This window comes from Microcebus murinus, chromosome 6 (genome assembly GCF_040939455.1).
Source record: "Microcebus murinus isolate Inina chromosome 6, M.murinus_Inina_mat1.0, whole genome shotgun sequence".
Lineage (NCBI taxonomy): Eukaryota > Metazoa > Chordata > Mammalia > Primates > Cheirogaleidae > Microcebus > Microcebus murinus.
Window position 1 is genome coordinate 59533315 of NC_134109.1, and position 12616 is coordinate 59545930.

The 12616-nt window shown below is 35.2% G+C and overlaps 1 protein-coding gene across 4 annotated transcripts in view; it reads right to left on the reverse strand.

Moving 5' to 3' along the window:
• Positions 1–12616, reverse strand: part of LOC105855489 (signal recognition particle subunit SRP54) — an 81744-nt gene that overhangs the window by 13827 nt on the left and 55301 nt on the right. For 2 of the 4 annotated variants that reach the window (XM_020285771.2, XM_020285770.2), the window contains 4 exons: positions 11801–11974; positions 5542–5608; positions 4324–4421; positions 429–2518 (listed from right to left, as the gene is read on the reverse strand). In XM_020285771.2, the coding sequence (XP_020141360.1) occupies positions 2312–2518; positions 4324–4421; positions 5542–5608; positions 11801–11974 (546 nt within the window). In that variant the 3' untranslated portion in view covers positions 429–2311. Of the gene's footprint in view, positions 1–428; positions 2519–4323; positions 4422–5541; positions 5609–11800; positions 11975–12616 lie in introns of those variants that run through there. The other 2 variants (XM_076004104.1, XM_076004106.1) reach the window with 2 other exon arrangements.

A 12616-nucleotide genomic window follows, 5' to 3' on the forward strand; every position in this document is an offset into this window, starting at 1 on the left:
CTCGAGGTCAGGAGTTTGAAACCAGCCTGAGCAAAAGCGAGACCCCGTCTCTACTATAAACAGAAAGAAATTAATTGGCCAACTAATATATATAGAAAAAAAATTAGCCAGGCATGGTGGCCCATGCCTGTAGTCCCAGCTACTTGGGAGCCTGAGGCAGTAGGATTGCTTGAGCCCAGGAGTTTGAGGTTGCTGTGAGCTAGGCTGACGCCACGGTGCTCACTCTAGCGGGGGGCAATAAAGTGAGACTCTGTCTCAAAAAAAAGATTTTATGTTAATTCAGTTTGTAAAGGCTCTTCAATTATACTGTTGTATTTCATTTTTATGAGATAAAGATTAGAAGAAGGTAGAATATCATGAACTATGATACAAAGGGAACAATAATTCTTAAAAGAGTTGAAAGGGAAGTAGAAAAAAGGGAAACAGGCTTAAAATAAGACAATTTAATGCATTTATGGGACATTTTATAGTTTACATAAACAAAAAAGTATAAAATTTAAGGCACAGTGAATAACTATATTTAAACATTATAAACTGGCAACTATTGGACAAGTATCAAAAGAAAATTCAAGAAACATAAAACATAAGTTACTATCTTCCTTAACAATCAGAAAAGTTTGTAGATAAACTCTTAGATACTAGTGCCTCTAGGGAAAGAAGATTCAGAAGATCACCTTTAGACATAACCTACCTTCACTTGATAACCAAACACATATCTGATTTGTAGGTACTAACTCAAATGAAATTAAAAACAAATTGGAGAGAAGAGCTCAGGTTAGCATGTTTTAGAGCTATTGGTAAACTATAATTTATGGGATATTAATTACATAATCTTTTAAGTTATAAAGAGTTTATACCCATAAATAAAATGATTACCATCACTTACTATGAACCATATTCATGTTTATGTATTCATGTCTATGGTGTAACTGAAGACTCCTAATGAGTTTAATTATCCTTCCTACATTCTTCAATTTTCACTTAAAGAACTTAATAGTTCATGTTCACTGACAACAGATTTCCATAATAGACCCACTGTACCTACATTTTTAGTTTCTCTGAAGCTGTATTTTACATAGATATATTTAAGATTGAATTTGTAATGCTATTTAGAAGGCCATTAACATCAGTATTAGTTAATTAGTATTTAGTTAATTTCTAAAAGCTCATTAAAGTTTGTGAAAAGGCTTAAGATCAATATGTCTAAAACATTGCACACCTTCTTACCTACATTTAGTTATAAGTCAAAAGTTATTTACAAAGTTACAGATATCTCAAAAAGGTTCTCTACACACATTTAAGAATATTTAGAAAATCAGCTTTATACTGTATACCTTTGTAAGGTTTGCAAATACCTCCGTAGGTAAAGGAATGGCCAACCTGTTCAAGTAAACTGTAATCTTGCTGTTGCTACTTTAAAATGGTGAATGACACATAAATTCATTACACCACCATTGCACCTTGTATAGTATTTGACACCAGCTGATGGGTTAAATCTACAAGTATCCCCGATCCTCTCTTTTCTCAAACTACTTTGCCTATGGGAGGCATTAAGGCCTGAATGAGTGACATAACATAATGCCATATGAATAATCACTAGGTATGAGCACTTGAATAAAAATACACTAACAAATTCATTCCATAACTATCATTTTTAACATTAGTTCAAAGCTATTTAATTTGAATAAATACTAAAAAAGAATATTAAGAAACTTGTATTAAAAAAGGAAACCCATCTTAATATTTGCTGTTATAAACTCCACTTTTCCATAACAATAGTTACTCTCAATGAAAGAAAATTCAAAGTGCATCCATCTTGCTCCTTTTATTATACACTTAGTGAACCATCCTTAGTACAAAATTAATGGTTAGGTTAGACATATAAATTCAAGGCATAACATGAGAAAATATAGGGAAAAAAATCCTCATTTTAATCTGAGACTAAGATTATCAGATCCAATTAGCCTTCATCAGTAACTTACCTTGTTTTTTAGTAACAAATGCACAAATAACAGACAAACAAGCTTGATAATTTAACTCTTAATTGGTGATTATAGTTCTAGAATGACCTTTAAAAAAAATCATTTTAAATCCAAAGCACTAATTTGACACAGTAAAAACAGTACAAATACCCAAATTTCACAGCTGGCTTTTGCCAGATAAGACTAAGAATGAAGAAACATTTTCCCTTTACAGATAATAATTTAGAACATAAATAACTATATTAAGTTCCACTGAATAGAGAATCCGAAAGTTCTTGGTAGTAAAAAAAAAGAAACCTTAGTGTTTGAAGTTTGATAGTCATTTCATTCTACGGTGGGACAGAGACTGGATTTGGTTTGCTTTCCATAATTACTTCAGTGTCTCCCTCCATTTCAAAATTGAGATTCACAAATGAACTGGATACCATTGTTTCTGGTTGATCTGTCTGAACAATGGAATCAGTCTGTAGTTTATTCTGCTGATACCGTCTTTCTGCTTCTTCAGACATCCTGTTTTCTTCCTCTTCCTCTTCTTCCTACAAAGGGAAAATATCAAGAATAGTTGAAATATAAATATCTAAAAGGAATAGTATTTCCTCTCCCACTGTCAGCTTCTCGTGTCTTTTTTAAACCAAAACATCAATGTCATGTCCAATTCAGTTTGGTCTAATTATGACTTACTTTCCCTTCCTCTGTTCCCAAAATGAAATGATGACTATTATAAAACATTTTAAAGAAAGTGAAGTTACCTGAATTGCTGCCCTCGATTTGCTTGAAGAATGGTCCAGCACAACTTAGCTTAAATGAGACCTGAATTAACTCTGACAGTGGCTATGTATTTTTCCAGATTAAGTTTAATCTAAATTAAAAATTAGCTAATACTGTATCATTTCAACTATAGACTGTCAGCCTATTCAGTTGAATAGGCTGGTTAATTCATAAAATGGTATAACATGATTAGTTTTCCCATAAGCATCTAATATACATATACAAAGCAGTCCCTGTCCTCAAGAAGTTTACAATCTAACAGGAAAAGTTAAGACATGTAAAAATACTATTAAGACAGAAAGAAATAAGCACTATAGAGATTTAGAAAGAGTAATTTCTAGTTACAGAACTACTAAATTCATTGAGGAGATGGCATTTGTATTGGACCCTACAGTATGGGTAGTCAGAACAGAGGGAGTAACCCAGGAAGATTAATCTAAGGCTTGCTTGAAAATAGAGACCATTTAGGAGGCTAATATAATAGTTCAGATGAGGTAATGAGGCTTTAAACAAGGCTTTTAGTGTTAAAAAATACTTGTTTGTTCATAAAACATGTTTGAAACCACACAACAAATATAAAGTCAACTTACCTTTCGGGACTCATCTCCAGCCTAGCCATTCCCTCATTGTACCCTATGATCCAGTGATAGTAAACTATTATTTTGCCATTACCCCAAACATACAACATGTTTTCATGCCTCTAAATTCTATTACCTGAACTGCTGCTCTTGATTTACTTGAAAAGTAACAAATTATGTTTATTGTGTGCTCACCCATATACACCAGATGCTGTTCTAAACATTTATGTATTAACTCATTTAATCCTTAGAGCAACCTTGAACATGGATCCTGCAGTTCTCCTTATTATAAAGATGAGGAAACTGAAGCTTAGAGAGGTTAAGTATCTTGCCCAAAGTTATAAAGTTATAGGTGGCAGAGATAGATTTTGAATTCAGGACCTTTTCTTCTTGAGCTCTAGAGTTATTTTGGTTCTTAAGCACTAAAGCTTTTTCCTTAATTCTAAACTCAATTCACCCTCACCTTGAGACCTTATACTTCTGCAGACAGAACTGCCCTCACATCTTTGTGCATTGACAATTGGCACATACACATCCCTAGTACTTACAATTTTCTATGCATCAAACCAACTACACTTCTCCTATGCTCAGTACATGTACTCTAAGTACAGAAACTGGGTCTTGTTTCTTCATCTTAAAATTAGAATAATAATCCAAATAGAGGTGTATGAAGATTAAATAACATATATGAGGCACCTCACATAGCACTACCACAATGAAACCTAGCTTAGTTTTGCATATAGATCCTAGGGAAATTTCAGTTTTAAAGAATTCTAAAATGTCTATTAATTCGGTAAAGATATTAATGACTCTAGAATTGAATTCCTAGCATGAGGGAGCTATCTTTTGGAAGGCAGCTATGCTCACCACTATACCACCAACGCTGGCACGGGAGCTATCTTTTGGGAAGCTAGAGAATACATATGCTCATTATGCAGTCCATCAAGTCTACAGAAAACCACACTGAATCAAGAAAATGTAAAAAGGAGACACACCTCCTTCTTCATCCGGTAATATTCATCAATGGCATATTGGTATTTTGGGGTGCTGATGCCCAAAACAGATGCAATCTTCTCTCCAAGAAAGTCACACACTAAGGATACAAAAGTTAAAAGACTTATACAATTCCAAAAACACTTCATGAACACTTTCTATGTATAAGACAATAGGAATACAAGCATTATTGTTCCCACCCTCGAAGAGATTATAAAAACCCAATATATTTCTCTCTTCTGTTAATCTTCCCTGATTCCTCCAAGAAGTATTAGTTGCTACTTCTGGGCTCCTAATATTAGTCTATTCATATCTCCATTAATACACTTATCACCAGGTATTATAATTATCTGTTACATGACCATATTTTTAAGAAAAATTTATAGTCTTAGAGGGTTGGGATATCACTGGGCTGGAGGAGAGGAATGGTTTGTATTTATAACACTGAGTACCTACTATGTGCCAGGCACTGTGAAAGGTTAGGATTAGAGAGGTTAAAGAACTTGCCCCAACTGACAAACAAGATCCAAAATTCAAATCTAGGTCTGAATCTAAAGCTTATGCTCTTTCTTTTATTACACCAGACTGTCTAGTGAGTATAGTATAGCACTCTTATAATGAGTGTTCAGTAAATGTTTGTTGAATCAATTACTATTTCCAGTTAGCCCTAATAAAAGCAGAAAGTTATAGAAACTACAAGAAGGTTAAAATTAGAGGCAGAGGAAAGCTTTATAATTTAAAACCTATATTTAAAATTAGCATTAAGTCATAAGTTGATTATTCATTTCCTTTGAGTATGACTTAAATATCAATTTAAGAAATGAAATATTTATGAAATAAAAATATAAATGAACTATAACTACAGGCTTTAGAATAAGCAGTGAGACAGAACAAGAATAATAAATACCAGTAGAAGACCAAATCAAGTAACAGAGCAGCAAAATAGTTCCTAATAGAAAGGGCTTAAGAATGTGAAAAACTATCTAAACTAATATCCTTCAGTTCTTTTTTTCCTTAAACATAATCAGAAGCTGAAGAATGTTTTCAGATGAAGCACAAGTTAGGTTAATATCTTCCAATGCTAGCTAGCTTCTGAGGCTGGAATAATTAACCACATCAGTATTATTTCTCCTTCAATTTGGAAACATCCCATTTGGCAAAGCTCTTGTTCTTTGAACATATTACAGCAATTATACAATATTCAAACAGAAAAACAATACCTGAGAGGGTTGATGTGGCAGCCCGAAGCATGTAAAACCATAAATAGGGACCCCAGGTAAGTTTTGTCTGCAACAAGAAGACAGATTAGCAACACTGATACCTAAACTCACTGTATATATTGATGCCAGAATGAAGCAGTCAAACAATTGGTAGGAACAGAGAATATTCCACAGGCAGTATTACTGCAATCCAATCAAAAATTTTAAATCTTTATAGATAGAATTCCATATATATATATATTACTTCTATGATAGGATTTTTAATAGCTACAGAGTTGGTATTCTTAAGGTTTACCCAGGCTTCTGGGATGATGAATTTTGCCTTCCATTTCAGAGATTTTTTTTCCTATAACAGAAAATTTTTCCTCTGTAACTTAGAATACTGCCTGGACCTTGTGGGCATCATCAGAGGACGTGGTCATTTCTCTCTCTTTTTTCTTTACCCAAACTGGAGTAGCTGGGGAATGGGTTTTATTATATCCGTAGCAAAGTTCCTGGCCACAAAATTTTGGCTGTATCTACAAAATTCTAATTCCAGGTGAGAGGGCACTAAAAACTTAATTTTTATGGAAACTACAAAGGAGAGGAATAGAGATAATACCAATGGGTTGCAGGTATCGTCATGTATGCTAAGTACACAAATCTTCTGGTAGTTGGGCAGGCCCAGTTGCCCAGAGCATGGCAGGCTTTTCATGAGCAGAGCCTACTGAGATGCTGACTGCCCAGGACTTCATTGTGGGGCTGCTGGGGCATGGAAAGCCTGGCACAAAGAGCATGTTATCCTTTGCAACTATGGCACCCTTTCAGATATAAGAGTCTAAGCTGACAGGAGCATGAGACTGGTTAACTGTATTAATTCTTGGATTTATTCTTAAGTGACTATCTCTCTACACAAGTCTTCTGAATGTCTGCTTGATGGCAAGGGAAGAGAGGGGATGTTCTTTTTGTTCCATCTCTACCTGTCCTTGAATTTCTTCCCCCATCTCTACTTCATCCAATGGATTTGTCTCTACATGATGTTTTTGATAACCCTATGTCCTGTTTCCAAACACCACTCTCCACAAAGACATTTTACATTCACTCATATAACTACCACCTACTGAAGCCCATAAAAGAACAAAAAAAAAAAAAAAAAAAATGAGCCACTGAAATGGAGTTGGTAAATTAGAGTCTGCATTATTTAGGAGTTGATAATCCAGAGGCTTCCTTTCCCATTTTGCCGATGTTTTGTCTTCACTGTTTATAATCACAATACCAGAGAGGGTGTACAATTGACAGAAAGGACCTTAAAGATTCATACAGTCTGACGTACTTATGTTATAGTGGGGAAATTAAGGCTCAGAGAAATTAAGCAGGACAAGAAGAGCATACCAAATGAGTTTTTAATGGTGGGACAATAAGGGACAACTAAGTGGCAAGGTAAATTTTGTTTAAGGATTAGAAAAGGACAAGACCATACAACCTAAGACAAACTCAGTGTATCTTGGTAAGCCACCTCCACTGGCAGAATGCAGTCAACACTGCATAATTCCACAGCTAATCTTGGTTCTAGATTCCATACAGTACTTTTGTGAAGCATGCCAAATAGATGATAGTTTGACTCTGTGGATGAAACCAGTAATACAGGCATGCTTCATCGTACCAATATTTTGTTTATCAAAAGAAAACATAGTAAAGAAAGTACAATTAGTCAAATACATTAATAATTGTTTTTTTGCTTGGGTGTGTGTGTGGTTTTTTGTTTTGTTTTCTGAGACAGGGTCTTGCTCCGTCTCCTGGGCTACAGTGCAGTGGTGTCATCATAGCCCACTGTAACCTCAAATTCCTGGGCTCAAGTGATCCTCTTGCCTCAGCCTCCCAAGTAGCTGGGACTACAGGTGTAAGCCACCAAGTCTAATTTTTCTATTTTTTTTTTTGTAGAGATGGGGTCTCACTCTTGCTCAGACTGGTCTTGAACTCCTGACCTCAAGCAATCCTCCCACCTCAGCCTCTCAAAATGCTAGGATTACAGATGTGAGCCATGTGCCTGGCCAATAATTATTTTAATATTGTTTCCAAGGAAAGGAGAAAGAGAAAACTTGTCCATAATCTTATGATTACGAGGGCATTAAAAATGTAAACACAAGAATATCTGTTAAGACTGAGTAGATGTGTGAAAGTAGAGAGAAGGAAACAAATAACACAGTCTTACTATAAAAAGTAGGTATGCCAATTTCTGTGATATTGTTCCTAAAAAGATATAGAAGTAAGGCAGTTCGTTTTTCTTCATTTACTCAAGAAGGAATGTCGAAATAATTCAACCAAGAAAATACTGATATTACTGACTCCCTAGATCAAATTTGCTAGATCGTCTATATTCAGAGAAGGATGGGTCTCTTATATGGGATAAGGGTTACTTTAGGGGCTCTATTTAAGATGCTCTGATCGTATAGTTTACAGGAAATGGGAAAGTGGCAGAGGTATAAGGAAATGGAGCCAATTTCTATAACACGTAATAAATGATAAGGCCAGGAAACTACTTAGGAAAGGACAAGGCATGCTCTGGAGCAAAGTATACAGTTGGCCATTAAACAAAAATGGTTTGAAATGCACGGATCAACTTAAACATGGATTTTTTCCAATAAATTTACTGGAAAATTTTTTTGAGATTTGTGACAATTTAAAAAAATTCACAAAATGGTCGGGCGCGGTGGCTCACACCTGTAATCCTAGCACTCTGGGAGGCCAAGGTGGGCAGACTGCTTGAGGTCAGGAGTTCGAAACCAGCCTGAGACAGAGCAAGACCCCGTCTCTACTATAAATAGAAAAAAATTAATTGGCCAACTAATAATATAGAAAAAATTAGCCGGGCATGGTGGCACATGCCTGTAGTCCCAGCTACTCGGGAGGCTGAGGCAGCAGGATTGCTTGAGCCCAGGAGTTGTTTGAGGTTGCTGTGAGCTAGGCTGATGCCATGGCACTCACTCTAGCCTGGGCAACAAAGCGAGACTCTGTCTAAAAAAAAAAAAAATTCACAAACTATATAGCCTATAAATAGCAGGAAAAAAGTAAGAAAGAGCTAGGCATGTCATGAATACATAAAATATACATAGATACTAGCCTATTCTATCATTCAGTACTGTAAAATATACACAAATCTATAAAAATTTTAAATTTATCAAAATTTTCATACACAAACACACACCATACATGGTACCTTTGCAGTCAAGAGATACGTAAACAAAGATGCAGTATTAATCATAACTGCATAAAAGGAACCGTAGTAATACTGTACTACTGTAATAATTTGACAGCCACCTCCTGTTATCATTGCAGTGAACACAAGTGTTTGGATCTCTTGTAGTTCTTGTGTATTTTTCATCATGTTTCCTGTAATACTGTTAACTTTCAATAACACCATGGGACCTATCCAAAGTGCCACTAGTGATGCTGGAAGTGTTCCTAAGCAGCAGAGAAAAGTCATGATATTATAAGAAAAAGTTAAATGTCTTGATATGTACCTTATATTGAGGTCTGCAGCTGTGGTTGCTTGTCATTTCAAGATAAATGAATCCAGTATAAGGACTATATTTTAAAAAAAAAGAAAGAAAGAAAAGGAAATCTGTGAAGCCATCGCTGCAGCTATGCTAGTGGGTATGAAAACTGCACTTTTTGCAAAATACCTGTATATCTTGTATTAAAAATGCAGCTTTTATGTGGGTGCAGGATCGCTCTTACAAAGGTATACCTATAGACTCTAATATGATTTGAGAAAAAGTCATTATAGGACAGCTTAAAGCAAAGGAAGGTGAAGTATATAAAGCAGGAGAATTTTAATGCCAGCAAAGGATAGTTTGATCATTTTAGACAGAAGTTGACTTTAAAAATGTCAAAAAAATCAACAGAAGCAGCTTCTGCTAACCAAAAGGCAGCAGAAAAGTTTTCAAACACCATTAAAAAAATTATTGAGGAAAAAGGATGTCTGCATGAACAGTTTTTGTTTGTCTGGTTTGTTTTGTTTTTGAGACAGAATCTTACTTTGTTGCTCTGGCTAGAGTGCCATGGCATCAGCCTAGCTCACAGCAACCTCAAACTTCTAGGCTCAAGCAATCCTTCTGCCTCAGCCTCCTGAGTACCTGGGATTACAGGCATGTGCCAACATGCCTGGGTAATTTTTTCTATATATTTTTAGTTGGCCAATTCATTTCTTTCTATTTATACTAAATTTCTTTCTATAAAATTTCTTTCTATTTATCTCTTTCTATTTATAGAGACGGGGTCTCGCTCTTGCTCAGGCTGGTCTCGAACTCCTGACCTTGAGCAATCCACCCGCCTCAGCCTCCCAGAGTGCTAGGATTACAGGTGTGAGCCACCACGCCTGGCCCTGAACAGTAATAATACAGACAAAAGTGTCCTATTCAGGGGGGGAAAAAGCCACAAAGGATATTTACTAGTACAGAAGAGAAGTGAGCACCAGAATTTAAGGCAAGAAGGGATAAGTTAACTCTGCTGTTTTGTGCAAATGTAGTTGGGTTTATGGTCAGGACTGCCCATATCTATAAAGCTAACCACCCGGACTTGAAGGGAAAAGATAAACACCAGCTGCCAGTCTTTTGGCTATACAACAAGACTTAAAAGAGAATCCTTTTTCTGGGTTGATTCCATTGATACTTTGTCTCTGAAGAAGTACCTTGCCAATAAGAGCCTGACTTTTTGAAGTTCTTTTCAATGCCCCTGGCCACCCAGAACCCCACAAGTTCAATATCAAACTGTATCTCAATAAAGCTTTTTTTTTTTTTTTTTTGAGACAGAGTCTGACTCTGTTGCCTGGGCTAGAGTGCCGTGGCATCAGCCTAGCTCACAGCAACCTCCAACTCCTGTGCTCAAGCAATCCTCCTGCCTCAGCCCTCAGCCTCCCGAGTAGCTGGGCCTACAGGCATATGCCACCATGCCCGGCTAATTTTTTCTATATAGTTTTAGTTGGCCAATTAATTTTTTTCTATTTTAGTAGAGACGGGGTCTCGCTCTTGCTCAGGCTGGTTTTGAACTCCTTACTTTGAGCAATCCATCTGCCTTGGCTTCCCAGAGTGGTAGGATTAAAGGCGTGAGCCACCATGCCCAGCCATCAATAAAGCTTTTAAAAAGAGTAAATCTTTAGTAAAGTAATAAGGATGTATTCTTTTTATGTCAATGCCTTTATTTTCAGTTTCTATATAAATACAGGCCAACTTTTGAGACAATGACTTCTTAAAACAATACACGTTTATAAAGACAAATATGAACTAATCCCTTGAAAATAATTTAAAAAGAAGACATTTATCCCAATAACTCTTCTATTGCATGAATCATCTCTGTAATATTCTATTAATACATACATTTGGAACTACCTTCAGAGTATATTGAACAATCCTTTGAATATTTTCTGTAGTAGAGAATCTGTGTGTGCTTTTTTAATAGCCAAAATTTACTTAGAGATAAATCTGATAAAAAATGAGTAGCTCATTTTTAAAGTCAAGTATTAATAATTCTCTAACTATGCTGTTACTATGCTTTATTTTCTTTATAGCACTTTTTACAGCCTGATAATTATAGTACATATTTATTTGTTTATTGCCTATTTTCCAACTAGTACATAAGAGCAGAAATTTCTTGGCTGAAAGGAAAAAAAAGAGCAGAAATTTATACTGTTCATTGCTGTATCATCAGTGCCTAAAACAGTACCTGTTTGAAAGTCAGTGAATATGTGATCACCCAGACTCTCAAAAAACTACTTGGGAGGATATTACTCTTTTTAAAAAATATACAGTTAGTCTCATAATTTTATAGTCACATCTTATATAATCTAGAAATTCTTAAATTTAGCTAGTGAGGCACACAAAGTTAAGAACTGCATATTTCTATCTTCTAATCAAAACTTGACGCAATATAAAAAAGAACTGACAATTTCCTAAGTTTTGGGTGGAAACTATCATGGTAGTACAGTCCTTAATTCAAAGGAACTAGGGTTTAAGCATTTAATTTAGTAAATCTTAAAGAAACTATTCATGCTGACAAAGTACCCTGACATTGAAAAACAAATGGTTTAAGGTTACTGAAATGCTGAAAAAATTTCCATTCATATTGTGTAAAAATACCATTTTCTAACAAAATAACATAATTTTATAATCAGAATATAGTTAATTTAAACCTCAAAATGTATGTCCCTTCCATTCAATGTTCAAGAAACAAATTAATAAAAAAAGAAGCCCACTGACTAAAGGATCATCAATATCAAACTTACAGGATCAACAGTTGGCAAAACATCTTTCTTCTCCAGGCCATCGACTTCATCTTCATCTGTGCTGTATTCTTCCATTGTTTCACCACTAACAAAGTGGATGACTCTCCTTGGGACTTTCTTCTTTTTTCCTATGATTCCCAGTTCTACATTGTCAAAGCCTCTCTCGTTACTCATCTATATCAATAATAAATTAAGAAAAAGAGTTGTGAGTGAGATTTTCTTTCATTACACACAAAACATTTTTGGTTGCTTTATTTTAGGGGATAAAGGGAAAAAAAACAAACTTTAAGCAGTTTTTTTCCCTTAAAAAACAAATCTCACCCAAGTATCCATAGCATACTGTGTATGCAGAGTTTAAAGTAAACATCTGCATATTCACTGAGACTAAAAACCAGAACTTAACCAATGACACTTTTTGTTCACATCAACAATAAATTAAGCACTGCACTAAGTCATAGCAATCCCAAATTTTTATATATATGAAGGCCTGCTGGACATAAATAATTTTAAAGGATAATGATAATTATGGAAAGATTACTATATAATATCAAAGGAAAATCATATAGATGCACACACAGATATATCAGAAATATAAAATAAAAATAATAGTTTATATCAGGGAACTCTCCTAAGCCTTTGGATTTGACCTTAGCTACATATTATATAAGCAAAAGAAAAACAGTTCAGCTTAAACCTCTCCCTTTTAAAAACAGGAGTCCTAAATTCAAATGTCTTTTAGGGTCAAACAGGTACCAAAAATGAGAGTGAAGCTATGCAGCTGTGGTCCCCAATCCCCAGGCCATGGACCAGTACACC